This window comes from Lissotriton helveticus, chromosome 4_1, assembly GCF_964261635.1.
Source record: "Lissotriton helveticus chromosome 4_1, aLisHel1.1, whole genome shotgun sequence".
Taxonomy (NCBI): domain Eukaryota; kingdom Metazoa; phylum Chordata; class Amphibia; order Caudata; family Salamandridae; genus Lissotriton; species Lissotriton helveticus.
Genome location: NC_136063.1, coordinates 1,650,920,995 through 1,650,940,732, shown reverse-complemented (window position 1 = coordinate 1,650,940,732; position 19,738 = coordinate 1,650,920,995). Strand labels below are relative to the sequence as shown.

The 19,738-nt window shown below is 44.9% G+C and overlaps 1 protein-coding gene across 4 annotated transcripts in view; it reads left to right on the top strand.

Moving 5' to 3' along the window:
- Nucleotides 1-19,738, top strand: part of PDCD6IP (programmed cell death 6 interacting protein) — a 369,384-nt gene that overhangs the window by 323,722 nt on the left and 25,924 nt on the right. For 2 of the 4 annotated variants that reach the window (XM_078688299.1, XM_078688297.1), the window contains exon 17: nt 17,399-17,601. In XM_078688299.1, coding sequence (XP_078544425.1) covers nt 17,399-17,601 — 203 coding nt within the window. The remainder of the gene's footprint in view (nt 1-17,398; nt 17,602-19,738) is intronic. The other 2 variants (XM_078688300.1, XM_078688298.1) reach the window with 1 other exon arrangement.

Genomic DNA, 19,738 nt, shown 5'->3' with positions numbered 1-19,738 from the left:
TTTACGTCCATCCTTTATTCTTGTTGCTCTCTTGTAGTCCTACTCCGCTCTGTCCTTCCAAGTTCTCCTTTTTCACTATGTCCGCCTCTCCACTACTTTCCTGGTAGCCCCAACGTCATGTTTCGACTGGAAAGGGGAGTCGCAGATTTCCTTTTCAGGGGGTGTAGCGCTGGAACGAGTACAACTACATTCTCTTCCTATAGTCTTTCAGTTTAAGAAAGCCTCAAGAACGTTCCTATTTGGGCGGTGGTTTGACCTGGTAATGCGAGTCCTCACTATTCAAAAAATGCACGTTTTACAGAGTTTTGTATAGATCATTGAATCGCCATATCTTCTAGATGGCGGCCAGTACTCTTTAAATGGAAAATAGAAACGGGTCGTGGTGAAGAAGTCTGAAAAGTCAGCTTCTCAGCTATGGCGTCTCAAAAATGAGATTTCCGAATAACCCTTTCCTGGTTAATGTAAAAATGAAACGATGAGCTGCGGTACAAAAAGGAGCCTTTTGATGATAGACCCAAGCAATATACATAGCAAGCAAGCACATGTTATTTTCGTTCTGTGTATCTAATGTTTGAGCATGTCCCTATCTTGTCCTCCGGGTGGCAGTGTTGTCACAGTTTGTGAATTGAGATAGATATCCTGATAATCTTTTGCCACGGAGCCAGAAAATAATTTGCTTGTGAACGGTAAATTGTAAAATTGTAAATTGATACTTGTATAGCGCACTACTCACCCGCAAGGGTCTCAAGGCACTTGTACGAATACCGCTGTGGTGTGGAAAAGTAAATTTTGTCATGTTCTGTGTCCCTACGTGTCATCCATCATATGTTATATGTGCATGATTAAATATGCATATGCATTCCCTATGTTCGATTAATGACGCAATTATAGTTGTGTCCACTTCTAGTATGCCAGTTTCCAGTTCTCGTGAATACTACGAATATCAGGCCTATGTAAAGCTACGTTGCCACGTTTCTCAGTGTGCACGTTATTTCATTGTAAAGTCCCCGTTTCTAGGCCTCAAAAGGGCCTGGACACCAGATTCAGCTCCTGTCTCCTGAAGCCTCGCTGAGGAGCGATACAGCCCCCACCTGTATCCTCGACCCTTCACTTACTTCCTGCCTCGCAGTGCCCGGCTCAGCCTGGCTCTGCCTCTGAGTCTGCCAAGAGTATGTTATGATTCCAGTTATCAGTTCAGTCCTCCTCCTCTGCATTCCTAAAGCTACTGAATCGCATCAATAGTTTCCGTCATTGTCTAGCCTTCACGTCTCCATGTAAGAGAAATACTGCATTTAATGGTCATTTAATATTCTTCATCACGCACTACATGTAGAATAATGCATGGTCCAGTCTTAGGGTCTGTTAGCCTTTCCCCTCCTGACTTCTAGTTTATATCAACATGTTCTCTAAACATCAGATACTAGATACTGTTTAGGTACATGTCGCCCTGACTCTCCAGACTTCAGTCTCTGCTCCTAGCACAGAGTTCGAAGCCCCCAGCTTCTCCTAGTAACACGTCATTGCTAGTTTGCGCGCACCATCAGGTTAGAGGTCCCGGCTCCTCAGGTAGCCCCCTCCATGGTTTCCGCCCCATTCATGACATATTCTGTTACGTTTGCATCACATGTCTATGTATACGCCCTGTTACACCTCTTTTCACCCTTATCTTTCGCGACTGCTACGCGTCACGCCTATTGCTCCTCCCACTGCTACGCCTATTGCAATGTAATGCTATGTGTCTGCGTTATGTATATATGCTCATGCACTGTTATTAAAAAGTTATCCATCCATCCTTCCTTAGCGCGCTCATCCCAGATCCAGCCCCAGCAGCTGCTGGGCCCTGCCTTCCTATTCCTGTGCAGGTCGTCCTGTTCCTGTCCTTATGCTGTATTAAACCTGCAAAACTCCTACTACCTCGAATCTTGACTCTTATTTATTGAGCTATCTGTTATTCATTTATTCATTCAAAAATAGGGTATTATTTATTTATTTACCACATAATGGCGCCCGAATAGGGACTTGCCCTTTCCCCACGCGTCGGTGAAGCCACGCCGACCCCCTGACCCTCTGCAGTCGTGACGGAACTCTTCTGCGCACCGGCAGATATTTCTGCTTCAAGTATCCCTCAGGCCCACGGAGGAGACGGAGGAGGCGGTCCAGCATCCAGACGAGACGGTGGAGGAACGCGGCGAGTCCCGACCAGAGCCCAAGCCGAGAGTCCAAGGTTCGAGGTATCCGGAGGCCCACCCGTAACAGAAGTCCGAAGTTCGTCCGTCCGACGTCGAGGCAGTCCAGTCCAGTCTGAGGCCTTCCGTTCTTGCTGCCCGGTGAGTACCGTTACTGGGGTAGTATCTAGACAGGGTCAATCTGATTGACTCTGGTCCGTGGGTTGGTGGTACACAGACCCACAAACGAAGTGTCCACTTCGGTGGATGCGGGTCCTGACGTGTCTCTTTATGAGACCGGTAAGTTTCGTACTGTTTCAGCAGTGCATCTAGTTTCTGTTCCAGTCAGTTCTGTTCTCGAGAAAATTCATGTATTCTGTGTTCCGTATTCCAGGTAGTATTCTGTTCGAACTGTTATTTTTAAATGTTCTTCATGTATTTTAATGTCGTGGTATGAATGGGGAATAAGTATCGTGTTCATTGTGTATTGTATTGTGTCTAGATTACAGTCCAGTCATGCCCTTGTTTTCTAAGTTACGTCAGTTAAAAACTAGAAAGGGTCTGCTGGAAGCAGCAGTTCCAGTTCCGCCTAGGGACAGTCCAGGTCATTTTATGTATCAGAAGCATGGCATAAGTGCCATACTATATCTAGATTTATGGGTAGAGTATACCAAACAGTTAGAAGAAAAGTATAGATGGCCCGTATCGGGTACATGGGATGCCGAGTGCATCATACGAGTAGAAGAGGCATTATGGAAAAAGAAAGCCAGACAGTCACAGAAAGATGCCATCGAGTTATGGCGCAAAGAAGCTCATAAAAGAACCGAAAAAGAAATCAGAAATTCAGAATTAAGTAGAGAATCCTTAGAACGAGCACAAGAAAAAGAACTAATCGAGATAGGTGAACAAGTTAAAGCCGAACAGTCAGACAGACAGAGGCATGCTCTTATTAGGGGTATGTATCCTCTCCTTGCCGAGGGCTTGCCAAAAGCGACCCCAGAGGCATCCAGTAATTTCCCGCCACCATTAGTTCCGACCAAGCTACGTCACAAACCGACCGCAGCCGATATTTTTATTTCGTCCTATTTGGACGACACAGTCCCAGAATATGCAAATCCTGTTCGCGCTCCACCAGTCCCTGTAAATCAGGCACTCCCTGCTTCTCCAGACACCGGGGTACCCCTTGCAGTACCTGCTACGGTCCCCCAGGTCCAGCCCGCCATACCAGTTCAGCCCGCATTTCAATTTCCTGCCACACTAGTACGAAGAGGATCAGTCGACGACTCTAGTTTAGGGGCCGCAGGGGGAGGTACTCCTCAAACCCCGCCGCCACACAAGCGTTTAACGACAGCCGAATTACATATGCAAGCGTCACAGCGTACGCCCAGACATCAGTCTGTAGCAGAAATAAGAAAAGCCCTTAATGAATGTGGCTATGATCCAGTCCCAGGAGAGGATAATATGGTTTTATATTCATTACGTGTAAGAAGGGTGGCCGAGTATCTAGTCACCCTACCGAATATGAAAGAAGATCTAGACAGAATATATCGTTTCATCCGTACAGGGGATGATCCAGAAAGCATTGGCGAAGTCATGTCTCAAAGAAAAGCTGAAGTTCAGCTCATGTTATTAAAGTTTCTGATTAATTGTCTAATACGAGAACAAGATTATCCGACCAAAGATCAAGCCGAAATGAGAACCCTGACAAAGTGGAGTGATAATATAGCCGAGGGTAAGCACAGAACCATCAGTGCTATGGAAAGTATGTACAAGAAAATTCGTAAAGAAATAATAAGAATACACGAACAACGTAAAGCAGCACAAGTAAGCGAGAAAGAAAGTAACTCTGATCCTGAAGAGGTTGAGGACGAGAATCCCGACAGAATAGCGTATGTAGGAAAATCTAGATTTCCAGATCGCCATTTACGCCTAGAACACAAGTCTACTTTCCATCATCCAGGACCAGAACAAGGTTCTCTAGAACAAGTATTTCAAGCTACCGATCACATTCTGAAATCACGAATCGGTTATAGCGAGTTAAGTACCATGCATGAACAAGAACTAGCCCGATCGGCAGTCCGATGGACTACTGATTCTACCACTTTTCCAGATGAAATAGTGGCACAAATGTTTCTGAAAATGCCCCCAGCCGAGCAACGACTGGCGGGTATGTATATGATTCAGCACCTCATTACATTGTATGAGGGTCAACACTCTGATCCAGGTCCGTTACACGATGTCCTGAACGAGTTACTCCAGTATAGATGGAAAGGTTTAGGTACCGATTTAATTAGTGTCATTCTAGAACAGCGTCACAAATATAGAACGTTTCTGAACCCGCATTTTGTTCATGTCTCACCCCAGAAAGTAAACCATTTTACATAGAGAGACAGAATCCGTTACGAGAAGTCCACCCAGTTAGAGGAACGGGTGGCGAACTAGAACCAGTGTTTGTTTACACTCCGATTACAAAGATGGAACTCCTAGAGATGAAGAAATTAATTCCCTGTCATGATAAAGATCCAGCAGGGTTCCATAGAGAATTAAAAGACATGCTCCGTATGGGAGAATACACGTATCCAGATATAATTAAAATGTTAAAGGTTCTGCTGCCCGCAGGGGTGTATGAAAAGCTCAAGGAAAAAGAATGGGAGGTGGGAGAGAAAAAGATCGATTGGGCAGTTCTAGAAGCCGAAGACAAGGCACGAGTACCAGGTACCGGTCTTGGAGCGAAATGTAAAGAATTACCGGAATTATTAATACAAGTTTTGCCTAGGTTATTGACAACTAGAAAAGAAGACTGGGATGCAATCTCAGCCTGTAAACAGAAACAAGACGAAGACATTAGTGATTTTTATTCTAGATTTGAGAAATGTTTTAGCATCAACAGTGGCCTCAAGACAAGTAGTGAGTCATACCCTCACCTTTTTGTTACTAAATTAGTCGAGAATTCAAGTCCACAAATTAAGAATCGAGTTTTGAAAGTCGAAAGTACCTGGCAAGCTAATACCCCGTCCCAGATGTTGCAGATGCTCCAATACCACCAGAATAGGATCAGGGAAGAACAAGAACACGAGAGAAAACGTATGAAAGACACGAAAATGAAAGTACTAGTTGCACAATCTGTTCCTCAAGACAGTCAGAAGAGGGGTCCGAATCAAGCCAGTCATCCTGCAGCTCCCGTTAAAGGGAACTGCAATTATTGTAAACAGCCAGGTCATTTTATAAACGAGTGTGCAGTTCTGAAACACAACATAGCCACTGGTAAGACTAAAGAAAGACCACGTCCGCCTAGACACGAACAAGTTTCACAGACTCCTCAGTCACAGAATGCACAACAGACAGTTACTGTACCGCAGCCTATTGCTGCAACACAGCACGTTACACAGCAAATGTATCAGTATGCACAGTCTGAGTATCCAGAGTACCAGCCATATTCATGAAACAGCCTAGAGAGGGAGGTAGGCTTGCCTCTCATCGAGATACCTGTAGATCAAGAAGGTCCCTATGTTCACAGTCAAGTATTAGGGAAAGACAGAAAGTTTTTGATTGATACAGGGGCAAGTAGGACCACCATCAGTCACGCCGAAGTTCCAGGGGCTCCGCTCTCAGGCTCAAGAAATGTTTCCCTTGGATTTTCAGGAAAACCCATTGTAAATGAAATATCAAAGCCAGTTACTCTAGAAGTAGGTCCATTGTCCCGTACTACTGATTTGTTACTTACTAAGTCATGTCCAGAAAACCTATTAGGCATTAAAACACTGAAAGAGTTAGGTGCAGTTATATGCTGTTCCCCAGAGGGAATACGTCTGTTCCTACGTGACTTCAAGGGTCACTATGTATTACGAGATTTTGATCCCAGATTGTCCAATATTCCGCAGCATCTATGGGCGCAAGGTCCAACTGATGTTGGTTATATGCAAATCACACCCCATCGTGTGACTCTCAAGCCAGGTGTAGTGTTACCACGAATCAGACAGTACAGATTGCCACCTGAGGCTGTAGCAGCCTTATCCAAAATTATTGACGAGCTCATGGCTCAAGGAGTGGTTGTAGAAACTGACTCCAATGTATGCAATTCTCCGATCATTCCAGTCATGAAACGTACTGATCCAAATGCACCCCCAGTATATCGGTTAGTGATTGACCTACGAGAACTTAATAAATGTATTATTCCTCAGTACCCAGTCGTTCCAGATATCTCTTCCCTATTAACAGCCATTGATTCCGAAGCCACGTTCTTTACTGTAATCGACCTCAAGAACGCGTTTTTCAGTGTCCCTATTCATCCAGACAGCCAGTTCCTTTTCGGATTTTGTTTAAATGGAAGGAGCTATATGTTCACACGAGCTCCTCAAGGTTTCACAGAAAGCCCTAGTATTTACAGTCAAGCACTTAAGAGACAACTAGACAACATTCACATGCCAACTGACACTGCCCTGCTCCAGTATGTCGATGATCTACTGGTCACAGCCCGTTCTGAACGTGCTTGCGAGCGAGCATCCCTTACAGTCTTGTATTTCCTAGCCGAGATGGGGCACAAGGTGTCCCCTTCTAAGCTTCAATTCTGTGTCCAGCAAGTGGTCTACTTAGGACACTTACTGTCCAAGAGGGGTAGGCAGTTGACACCAGACCGTATCCAGTTAATAGCGAGTCTTCCTCAGCCCAAGACCCAGAAGGAGGTACGTGCTTTTATCGGCCTCACTTCTTACTGCCGACAATGGATTCCTCAGTATGCATTTCTAGCCAAGCCACTGATACAGTTAACGACACAGGAGGCAGCCGTACCGACTGTCCTCCCTTGGACATCTGAACATACACTCAGTTTCAATGAGTTAAAGAAAGCCCTATGTCAAGCTCCAGTTCTAGCGACACCGAACTACAGTAAGCCTTTTACACTTTTCGTCACTGAACGCGAAGGTACAGCATTATCTGTTCTCACACAAGATCAAGCAGGACAATACAAGCCATGTGCTTATTTTTCGAGCACATTAGATCCTGTAGCCCAGGCTCTGCCTGCGTGCCTCAAGTCAGTTGCAGCCACAGCCCTAGCTATCAGACAAAGTGATTCCATAGTATTAGGACACTCCCTGACAGTACAAGTTCCACATTCCGTGGAAGTTCTTTTAAACCGAACACAGACTCAGCACTTGACAATTGCACGTTTAACAGGTTATGAATTGACACTGTTCCAGCCACACATAGAAATCAGACGCTGCAACGTTTTAAATCCTGCTACATTGTTACCATCAGTTAATTCGAATTCTGCCACACATGACTGCGTGGAAGTAGTTAACATTACGACAAAGCCAAGACAAGATCTGACAGATATTCCGTTACCAGACCCCGACCTGACACTTTATGTGGATGGTTCATGCATGAGAACAAGTACAGGAGAACTAGTCGCCGCGTATGCAGTGACTACCGACACCGAAGTTATTGAGACACACCGTATTGACACCCTGTCCGCTCAAGCAGCAGAGCTAGTTGCTCTGACACGAGCCTGCATACACGCCAAGAACTTGAAAGTTAATGTTTACACAGATTCACGCTACGCATTTGGAGTTGTACACGACTTCGGAGTGCTCTGGCAAGAGAGAGGTTTCATGACTTCTCATGGAACCAAGATTCAACATGGTCTCCTTATTCAAGCTCTGTTAGATGCCATACATTTACCGACATCTATCGCTATCATGAAGTGCAAAGCACATACGAAAGTTACTGACATTATTTCTCAAGGTAACGATCTAGCAGATCGCACAGCCAAGCTTACAGCACAGACTCCAGACATTCCAGTTAATCCGACACAGACACACACTCCAGATCCGACTACATGCATGACAGTTAAGGACCCTACACAAGATGTCATAGATATCCAGTTACATGCTACTCCTGATGAAATCAAGAAATGGTCAGAACAAGGAGGGGTCCAGACAGATCAAGGATGGTTAACGAAGGGTAGAGCCACATGGTTTCTCCCCGACTCTATGGTTCAAGTCATTATTAATACTGCACATAGTCCAGCACATTTAGGAGAAAAAGCTATGTTAGACAGTATCCAGAACATTTGGTTCAACAAGCATTTACGAGCTGCAGCCAAGCAGAAAGTCCGTACCTGTATGATATGTTGCCAGTTTAATCCAGGTAAAAGTGTCCCGGTGGAACAAGGTGGATTCCAGCCCCCTGACCACCCTTTTGAAGTCCTCCAGATGGATTATATTCAGATGGAGCGATGTCGAGGTTTCAAGTATGTCCTTGTAGTTGTATGCGCTTTGTCCAGGTGGACAGAAGCATATCCAGTCCCAGATTACACTGCCGCGACCACTGCCAAGCAGCTGGTTCGTGAGTTCTTCCCCCGTTATGGACTCCCTAGAGTCGTATATTCTGACAACGGCCAGCCATTCTCATCTGAGTTGATGAAGCATGTTTCCCTATTGTTAGGGTACCAGTGGAAGTTCCATTGTGTACGCCATCCTGAAGCAGCCGGTCTCGTAGAGAGACATAACCAGACTCTGAAAATCCGTATTGCAAAAGTATGTAAAGAGAAAGGTGTAGACTGGCTAGTAGCTCTGCCAGTCGCTTTGTTCTATATGCGCATGGTCGCACATTCCAGATCAGGTCTGTCCCCGTATGAGGTCGTATTCGGCCGCCCCCCTAACATGTGGGGTACTCCTAGACCCCGAAGTATTACCGATGTTTCAAGTAATATGCTGACAGATTACCTAGCTTCCTTGATGTCTGCCCTCAACTCTTGTCGTTCACAGGTTGCCGCCGCATTTCCAGACAATACCGAGGTGGCACCGCATGAAATCGTTCCAGGATCCATGGTAATTGTCCGCAATTTTGACCGCTCAAGTCCGCTGGAGCCACGCTGGAAGGAGCCCCGACAGGTCCTCCTCGCCACCCGTACAGCCGTGAAGTTGGAGGGTCGCAAAGGCTGGGTGCACCTTTCGCACGTAAAGAAGTTTTATGGACTGAAACCCGTCTCAAAGAACATTTCCCAGGATTTGAAGGATTGCCAAAATATTGTTCTCAAGGACTGTCCCGCAAAAGACATTGCTACAAACCCTCCCCTGTTAGAGAAAACTCCGCAACAGGAGTATAAGTTGAAACTCCGGTCTAGTAAAATAAGTCAGCCAGTTTGATTGTCTAAGTCCTCCCCTAGGTGAAACGGTTAGACTGTTTCTGACATGTATAACATAGACCCCCATAGTGAGAGAGTTAGTCAAAACTCAATTCGATGTATTGTTTTTCTATGTTTCATATTATTTCTCAGCATTATGATTTCCTGCACCAGTTACGCATTTTACCTGTATTTCCCAGTTCTTCATGTAAATAAGTCTGCTAATGCTACAGTAGAGCATACGTTTAGTGATCTACCTCCTCATGAACTCTCTTACCGCCTCGCTATGCGAAATAATTCTTTCATCCGCATGTTACATTATTCACACCAGACCAGCAATGCCACTAATTGTTGGGTATGTGGTCGACTCCCCCCTTTCCAGACACCGAAGGGAGTTCTGCCACTTTTTCCTTATCCTTTTTCACATAATGGTTCGTGTGGAGCATGGTCCACGTTAACGTCATCCTCAACAGATATGTCTTTTCTTAACAGTACATGTTTTCCAGACAAGCAAGGTCTCCCCCACAGAACCGGGTTAGATCTAGAAAATGAAGTGTATAATTTAGGTAACTATTCTTCGAATTTCATGGTCCTGAATGTTCAGTCTGATACTACTCCAGACTTACCTGCTATTTCAGTACTACCAGTCAAAGGCGAATTATGTGTCCGAAATAATGGTTCCGTACACGTAGGACATAGTGATTGTACTACTATTGTCAAGTATAGTGACAGTGGGAAATCTATTTTCAAAGCTTCACGTCATTCTTATTTTATTTGTGGTCAAACTGCATATGTTCGTCTGCCCCTCGATTGGGAGGGAACCTGTTACATTGCCTTCCTACTGCCACCTGTTTTCCTAGCCCCACCTGATTATCATAGAAACACACATCTAGTACACATTAGACATAGAAGGGAGTCCCCCATTGTCGATTATACTGAAACTGCCTTAGAACAGTATACAGATTTCAACAGAGGTTTCTTTTTCTTTATAGGACCTATCCAGAATAGTAAGCTAATCCGTAGGTTAACCAGAACCCTCGAAGCTGTAGTAAATGAGACTGCCTCTGCTTTAGGTAACTTAACCGAAGAGCAATCTGCTATGAGATTTGTCGTGCTCCAGAATCGTCTCGTCCTTGACGTCATATTGGCCGATAGGGGCGGGGCCTGTAGAGTCATCGGATCTAGTTGCTGCATTTTCATTCCAAATAACGCGCCGTCTGTTTATTCAGCTATAACCAGACTCCATAAAATTGCCCATCTGTTACACCAAGATCCAGGCACCTGGACATGGTCCGGTTGGTTCTGGAATATAATTTCCGCCTGGGGATGGAAAGTATTGTCCTTTCTAGGTATTGCAGTAGCGATCATATTCAGCTGCTGCCTCTGTATACAATGTGGCCCTGCGATTTGCGGCATTTGTGCTACATCATGTATTCCTAGTCCCAAGCCCCGTTCTAAATCCCGTTCCAGGATAATTCGAGACGAGCAAATGATACTGTATGAAATGATAGATGGTATCATGAATATTGATGTTTCCTGATGGAAACGTAGTGACAAGGAGGGAATGTGGAAAAGTAAATTTTGTCATGTTCTGTGTCCCTACGTGTCATCCATCATATGTTATATGTGCATGATTAAATATGCATATGCATTCCCTATGTTCGATTAATGACGCAAGTATAGTTGTGTCCACTTCTAGTATGCCAGTTTCCAGTTCTCGTGAATACTACGAATATCAGGCCTATGTAAAGCTACGTTGCCACGTTTCTCAGTGTGCACGTTATTTCATTGTAAAGTCCCCGTTTCTAGGCCTCAAAAGGGCCTGGACACCAGATTCAGCTCCTGTCTCCTGAAGCCTCGCTGAGGAGCGATACAGCCCCCACCTGTATCCTCGACCCTTCACTTACTTCCTGCCTCGCAGTGCCCGGCTCAGCCTGGCTCTGCCTCTGAGTCTGCCAAGAGTATGTTATGATTCCAGTTATCAGTTCAGTCCTCCTCCTCTGCATTCCTAAAGCTACTGAATCGCATCAATAGTTTCCGTCATTGTCTAGCCTTCACGTCTCCATGTAAGAGAAATACTGCATTTAATGGTCATTTAATATTCTTCATCACGCACTACATGTAGAATAATGCATGGTCCAGTCTTAGGGTCTGTTAGCCTTTCCCCTCCTGACTTCTAGTTTATATCAACATGTTCTCTAAACATCAGATACTAGATACTGTTTAGGTACATGTCGCCCTGACTCTCCAGACTTCAGTCTCTGCTCCTAGCACAGAGTTCGAAGCCCCCAGCTTCTCCTAGTAACACGTCATTGCTAGTTTGCGCGCACCATCAGGTTAGAGGTCCCGGCTCCTCAGGTAGCCCCCTCCATGGTTTCCGCCCCATTCATGACATATTCTGTTACGTTTGCATCACATGTCTATGTATACGCCCTGTTACACCTCTTTTCACCCTTATCTTTCGCGACTGCTACGCGTCACGCCTATTGCTCCTCCCACTGCTACGCCTATTGCAATGTAATGCTATGTGTCTGCGTTATGTATATATGCTCATGCACTGTTATTAAAAAGTTATCCATCCATCCTTCCTTAGCGCGCTCATCCCAGATCCAGCCCCAGCAGCTGCTGGGCCCTGCCTTCCTATTCCTGTGCAGGTCGTCCTGTTCCTGTCCTTATGCTGTATTAAACCTGCAAAACTCCTACTACCTCGAATCTTGACTCTTATTTATTGAGCTATCTGTTATTCATTTATTCATTCAAAAATAGGGTATTATTTATTTATTTACCACAGTGGAACCCATCCTGGCTTTCCCTGTGAGGTGTCCACTCCTGGGCACCCCCAAGGTGGAGGCCAGGCATCCTTAGCGTTGTGGGGGCCGTTGTGGAGATTAAGCAAGCTATTGCCCAGAGTTGCAGAGTGGGACTCCATGATTGGAATAGGCACCGAGGCGAGAATTATCAGGTCCTTGGAATTTTTGAGCCCAAGACCCGCCGAGGCAGGGAATTGAACCCTGGTCCCGGGCTAGACCTCTGCATCAGGCCTCTCTAACCATTGAGCCACACTTCTCCACGGTGCGTTTTATCTTTGCACCTGCACAAAGAAGGGCGCGGACCTCTAGAAGGGAGCATCCAAAAATATGTAAGGACTGACCTGAGCAAGATGCAGGGGAGACAATCATGTCACGTCATGAGCTACATGGAGGCTAGGTGATCTTCACCATCCACCGGAAGCCCTGCCCCATTGGCCCAATTTCCAGTTAAAATATCCCATGAACACTACCCCCCAGTACTGACCCATGCATACACCGAGCCTTTATTATACTAGTACCCAACAAGCACTAGACTTCCAGGCTCCCCTTCCGTGAACCTAGAAAGCAGGGAACAAGCCCTCTCCTGTAGGTGTGGGACATAACTATAATGATATCTATCGCTTCCTCAGAGTCGGCCATGCTCACCTTTCACTGAAAGGCGAATAGGTCTGTTGTCCCGTCCAAGAGGAGGTACAAGCTTTGGTAGTTACTGTACCTATTGCTTATACAAGTAATACGTTTTCATTGACGATGAATGCAGTAAAAAAAAAAAAAAAAAATAAAAAAAAAATATATATATATATATATATATATATATATATATATATATAATAAACCTACTCTTGAATGTAACGTAATAAATGAGTGCATTTAGACGACTAGTTCTTTGGATTGGTTAAAATGGCTGTATCCTCACCGCAAGATTAAGGAGATCTACAACAGCTTCAACGACCTCGATACTCAAGACCCTCTCAACCCACTCGCAACCGCTGCACCCAACACCAGACCCTGATCAGTTGGACTCCCGTCACCACTGATATCCTCAAGATCATGAAGAGCATCCATTCGGAATCACCCTTGGACCCCTGCCCGCACCACACCTTTAACAGAGGCGGCACCTCTATCGCCCCTGAACTCTGCCTCACCATCAACTGCTCCATCATCTCCGCCACATTCCCGGAAGACTGGAAACAAGCAGTGATCAACCCCTTGCTGAAGAAACCCTCTGCTGACCTGAAGGATCTCAGAACTTCAGACCCATCTCTCTGCTCCCTTTTCCAGCCAAGGTAATTGAGAAGTCAATCCTCACCAGCCGAACACAGAGTGTCTGGTTACCACTGTTCCAATCGGAACCGACTGAAATCAGCTGCAGAGTGCCTCGGGCCTCCTCTTTGAGCTCCACTCTCTTCAACATCTACATGGCCCTGCTCGCAGCCATCATCAGGAAGCACGGACTCAACATGGTCTCCTACTCCGACGACACCCAGCTGATCCTCTCCCTCACCAACGAAACCACAGTTGCCAAGAGCAACTTCCACGATGGGAGGAAGGACAGCTGCCACAAGCTAAACTCAGAGAAGACCAAAGTCTTCATCCTGGGCTCCACCCCCTCCGCTTGAGACGACTCTTGGTGGCCCAAAGTTCTTGGACCTCCCCCCACACCCACAGACCACAAACAAAATCTCTGCATTATCTTGGACTCCTCGCTCACCATGGGACCGCCAGCTCAACGCAGTCTCACCATCCTGCTTCCACACACTATGCCTGCTCCAAAAGATCTTCAAGTGGATCCATACAGAGTCCAGAAAGACAATCACTCACACCCTCACCAGCAGCAGACTCTACTATGTCGAAATCCACTAGAGATGTCTACGTTGATGTTATAAAACCTACTTGGAGTCTGGCTTTTTATGGAGGTTTAGATTTTGTAACTACTTATCAAAATAGTCCCATAGTAGCACGCGATGGATGTTATGCAGTTTTTTTGTACATAATGTCCGCAATTCTGGTGGCACAGAGGATATTCCACTATTTACTAACGGGTACCTTAGAAGTTGATTTCCACTCTGATCGTGTTGATTTTGCCCCCAACAATAGCCTGAAATCCTGCAATGACTGGTTCTTTTCAGGAAGAGGTGAACAATAAGTCCCATTCCTTCATTGGGCCTTCAGACTCTAGTGATTGCCTTTATTGGGGCTCTGCCGAGTTGTTCTGACGACCTCCCTTACTTGAAGGGGTGCTTTCGTTCTTCAGGCATGGGCATGCCTCATTGTTTTCCTAAATCGTTGTTAGTGCCTAAGAGTTTCACGAGTCACTTGTCACGTCCATAGAGACGATGGGCCGTGCCTGCAGGCAGCAGACATAGTTGCTGCTTGAAGAGTCCCGGTCTGAACACTTAATAGCCTCTCTGACTCAGCAAGGGGACCATATCCAAGTATTCCATGATACATGCGAGCAAATGCATGTGTAAGATGCAGTATTCCTCTTCACGCATACGCCCCACATTCACTTCTACCCACTTGTTGTCTGTCACAGTAAAGCTGTACGGAAAACCGAACGTGTATTAAAAGATGGATTAGTCTTATGCTACCATTCTTTACATATGTATCTTATCACATTAATTTAAATGATGTCAAATGCATTTGTGTGCAATACACTAAGCAGAGTGTTCCTTGAGTGATGTGTGTATTTTTCCCATACAGGGTTCACAGATATTTGTGATCATGTTCTGTTTTTGTTAGTGCTTCGAAGCTGGCAATTCTTTGTGTGGCGCTATGACCAGTGCTTTAAATGGGCCGGTACAGTCCGGTACGGAGTACCAGGACTTTTTTATTTTGAGAGGGAGAGTACCGGCACTTCTCAAGAGAAATGAAATACTTTTAATTGGAGAGTGCCGGCACTTTTCAGAAACAAGCAGGTACTTTGGTACAGAGTACATGCACTTCTTTTTTTCAATTTCAAGCACCGTGCTATACAGAGACACACAGTTTATTAAAGACACATAAAAGTTGCACTCGTGAAGGTGCTGCTTTAGTTTGAGTGATATAAAGTGACAACATTTCAAAACACACTTGAAGTGACTTGCTCAATACATTTAAAGAGGTGTGTTTTCAGGAGCACGTTTTGAGATGGTTAGATTTTACAAGTGACAGTGCTAATGTTGAGTCTAGCTCTCAGGCCTCTGTAACAAAGAAACAATGTCTCAACCGGTCATATTTAAAGGTAATTCTTGAACAGTATGCATAACATTTGAAAGAAAAGGAGTCAAAACAGGGAGGCAAGAATGATTTCTGCAATAACTGCTGAGAGCAGTTTATATTTATACAAGGAGTATAAGCTAGTAGCACTGTACTACATTAAATGATCATGTAGCCTGTGCAACTTGTGCACAATTGTGCTCATGAGAAAAGTGAACGGCGCAAAGTGACAAGAGAAAACCAGCGAAACAACGGCGCAATGAAACCAATATTTATGCAAACAGCTCCAAATGGTCCAAATTCAGTGTATGCCAATATAGGATGAGTGTATATATATCTCCACGTGATAGAGGTGCCCCGAACAATTGCGCTAGGAAGTCGAGGGTGTTTCGACCTGATAACACTTCAGGTCATCATCAGTGCCGGGTTACAATTTATTTAGCCTGCTGAATAGGTCAATGTGGATGGGCTGTAGCGAAAAAAACTGCATAAAGGTCACCCGTTCGGTGTGCCAGAGCATGTAACGACAAGGCACTGTCGTTGAAAGGCCAGTGAGGAATTTGGTTGTTCCTTGTAGTTTTACTGTGATACGTGTAACATTGGAACCATTCCCAGCAGTATAGACACACCGCTTAAGTTCAATCCGGCATCTGGAGTAAATGAGGTGTCCAGTTGAAGCGTCTTGGTGTGCTCGGTTATACGAGCGCAGTGGGGCTCGGCTCAGTTCCGCCGGGGGCAGCTGGAACCGATGTGGGGAAACACGGCGTGAGTCCGAATCAGCTGCGGTGAAGGCTTGCAATGAATGCGGAAGTGGTGTGACACGCCGCAGGATGGATAACGTATAGCATGTCCCATGAGGTGTTTGGATTTTAAAAGTGACAGTGCTAATATTGAGGCTAGCTCTCAGGCCTCAGCATCTTTCACATACAAGATATGTAACTGCTAACGGACACAAGGCCATTCCAGGGTACAGTGAGTAGAGCCTGAGGTGAAAGGGTTTTCTCCCTGAGCTCTACAGTCCCCGGTTTCTCAATTTCCGGTTCTCAGTGTAGAGGTACGCCTTCCCACCAGATGTAAGAGCGCTCCATGCTTACGTTACTGCTGGGGCCATGTCCTCACCGGCCACCGTAACCTGGCGCCTTTAGGGAGGTACACTTTCTTCACCTTGTGTACTCTACAGCAAAGTGATACTTTGAGCGCCGTATATGAAGTAGAATTATTAAGCTACTAAATCGTGTCCCTCATAACTTGCCTTTCAAGTGCTATCTTCCTATAACACCATGTGTCTGCCATTTTCGCAGTCTCAGCAGCCCCCGTGAGCTTTCCTTCCACTCCCCCTGTAAGGCTGCATGCTTATTTGCCGAATGACAGTAAATATTATCGTGAAGGAAACCTTGCATTCAGCATGCATTTGCTGCTTTTAAGGGGACAAGAACTGTAGCTTGGTGAAATGACTATGTAGGAATAATTTCAGTGGACATAAAGGAATGTGGAAAATGCAATTTCTCTAGCCAAAAAACTGACGTTGCGTGTTGCAGTACTTGCCAGTAGCAGTCATCAGTGATATACAAAGTGAAACCGCGTTACTGCAGTCGCACAACCAAGTTGCTTCTGAATAACACGTTTCCGGATAGTTTTTTTATTGAAAGCTGTACTTACTTGACCCGAAAAATAGCAGTTAATCTAGGTAGAATTACAGGGACCGGTGAAGTTTTGAGTGATTTAATGTGCCTCGTGATTATATGACGTAAAGAAAAATACTGTAGTATATAATAGATATTTCACGGAATGCCAAACCCCCACAACGTGGTATTTCTTGTGTGAGCTGAAAATTCACATGGGCGCTCTGCTTATGACTGTTTTTTGTTTATTAACATTTCACAAATTGAAACCATTGTAGGCCTTCACGTCTTGCTGCATGTTGTGTTGTAATGTTACCATGAGCATAATTGTTCTTTAATTTATCGAACGCAATTAATTCAACTGTTAGATCAACGTTCATTTACCCGTGTTTTGAATTAAGATGTACATATAAGTATTTTTACACTGGATGTATTTTACGTTACTCCGTTTTAATGTATGTCCATACGTATTGTTTTCAGCAGCCTAAGCCACAGCCACCTGCCCGACCTCCACCTCCATCGATTCCCACACCAGGAGCTGCTGCTTCTTACCCACATCCGGTTCCGGGAGTTACCTCTGCGCCTGCATCCGCTCCAATGCCTACACCGCCTGCGTCTGCCACTACTGCTGCGCCGTCACAGGCCCAGGGACCTCCTTACCCAGCCTACCAAGGATACCCGGGGTAAACCTGAAACTTTCACTTTTAGACCACGTTACTGATATTGTTGTGCCTGTGAATCCTAGGACTTGCTATTTATCTGTGCTCCGGCTTTTTTCGTGTTATTTGATATATTTATGTTCTCTCCGTTTTTGTGGTATTCGAAGTCCTAGCTGTGTAGCACCTTCAAAACTATCCCAGCTATGCTTCTCCCCTCTGTCGACACAGAATCCCTGTTAAAATCTCATTTTATTGATGTTGTTTATAAGGCCCTTAGGTCCAGTAAACTTTAAATAATTTTGGAGGATACAGCTGAAAGTAAAATCCTGTGGCGAACCACCATGTCTGACAGATCTCTGGCTTACTTGGTGTTGTGTTGTTATCTCTCGCAATCCCGATATGATGCACCCCTATTTTCTATCTTCCTTATCATGTAGTATTTTCCCACAGTTCTGGCATGAAAGTTCCCATTCTCCCTACTACGGTAGTTTTCTTCACTACCCCAAGTACAGAACTCTTTCCTCCTGATCTTTGCGATTTCCCATTACTGTGGTGGCTCAAATTTAAATGCCCCTAGTGCCCTCACCGATACCTGAAATGAACATTCAAACTTTAGGATTAACTTTGTTTATTAATTTATAAAGAGAAACATACACCCATCTTCATCTCAAGACTGATGTGGCTTAGTAAAGTGCAAAGAAGAAGGCAAAAACGACTAGAGAATAACAAGTGTCACCGTCTCTAATCCTTAAATGCATTCACTAAGGGTGTTAAACGATATGAAACGTATAACGTGAATAAATCCCACCCCTACCCCACAATACCTACCAGTTGATTCAAAATGGACAAAAATGGACACACCAGTAATATCTCCATTTGGAGGACTAATGATTAATTCAGTTTGTCAATCGAAGTTCGTGTCTCAAAGGTCGGCCAACAAAGTGCAGGACCCTTAAGTATTTGGGACAAGTTAGTTCATTGAAATTTGATGCCAACACTAATAAACACATTTGCCACATCATTTGAAATCTCTCTTCCTTATCTGCCAGCCTCATCAAAATGTTTCATGCCAAGCATGTCCCACACTCGCTACAGCCATGATCAGTGATTGGGTCTGTATACTTTGCCCCAGTGGCCCTGGATCTTCTGTTTAGCAGCTCATAGCAGTAGAGTAATCTTTAAACCTCTTTGTAACTTCAGTGGATTAGAGAGGCAATCAGCTACCCCAAGAATGATGTATGATTGTATTTTATCAATTTAACGCCAAACATTTGATCACTGTCATCAAGGACGTCTGTCCAGTATCTCTGGAGCTTGGGACCGCACCAAAGTGAATCAAGGAGGATCCTAGAGATACCACAGTTTCTCCAGCAAAAGTTACATATGTCAGTGTCCCATTTATGTACTCTGTTAGTGCTGCAGTGCTGGTAGGTTATAATTTGAGTCTCTCACTGCAGTACTAAATGCGCTCAGTCTTAGTCTTGTTAATATCCCCCCCCCTCGCACCACCCCCAATCCTTGGTCATAACTGTCATCCTAAGCTCCGGTTCCCATCTCCTTTGCCCACCTGCCCCAACCTGAAACGCATCATCACCGAGGGCCTTGTATATTTGAGATGCTAGGTGTTTGCCGTCATCCTTCAGGAAAAAACATATTTCAAATCAGGTCATAGCTCTAGCGGCTGATTGAGCTGCCCTCTTATCTGTCACACAGTGCCTTATGCCTTATCTGAAAGTAACACAATCTTTCAGATTCGGGGAGGCCAGTATCAAGCTTGACCTATTCAAATGATCGGAGTCCTTGGTTGTCGAAGAGGTTCCCTGTTCGTTTAAAGTTGGCCATCTGCCTTGCCAGATATTGGGAGCTGTTTATACTTTGAAAAAAATGGGAAGGCAGGATTAGGAGATGGATACCTAGATTATCCTTGGCTATACATAATTGTTTCACAAAAAGGCACTGCAGCTTTTGTAGCAGGGGAAGAGTATAAGCCCCAAGAATGATAACGTTTCGGTAGCCAAGGTATCTTCCAAATGTGGCTCCCCAGGGATTATGAAACACCAGGCTTTCAGTTGCCTGCCTCCCCCGTTCGACTATGTACCGGGCAGCATGATGTTAATTTAGGACATGTGGCAAAATACCACTTTTTTGTAGATGCATAAAT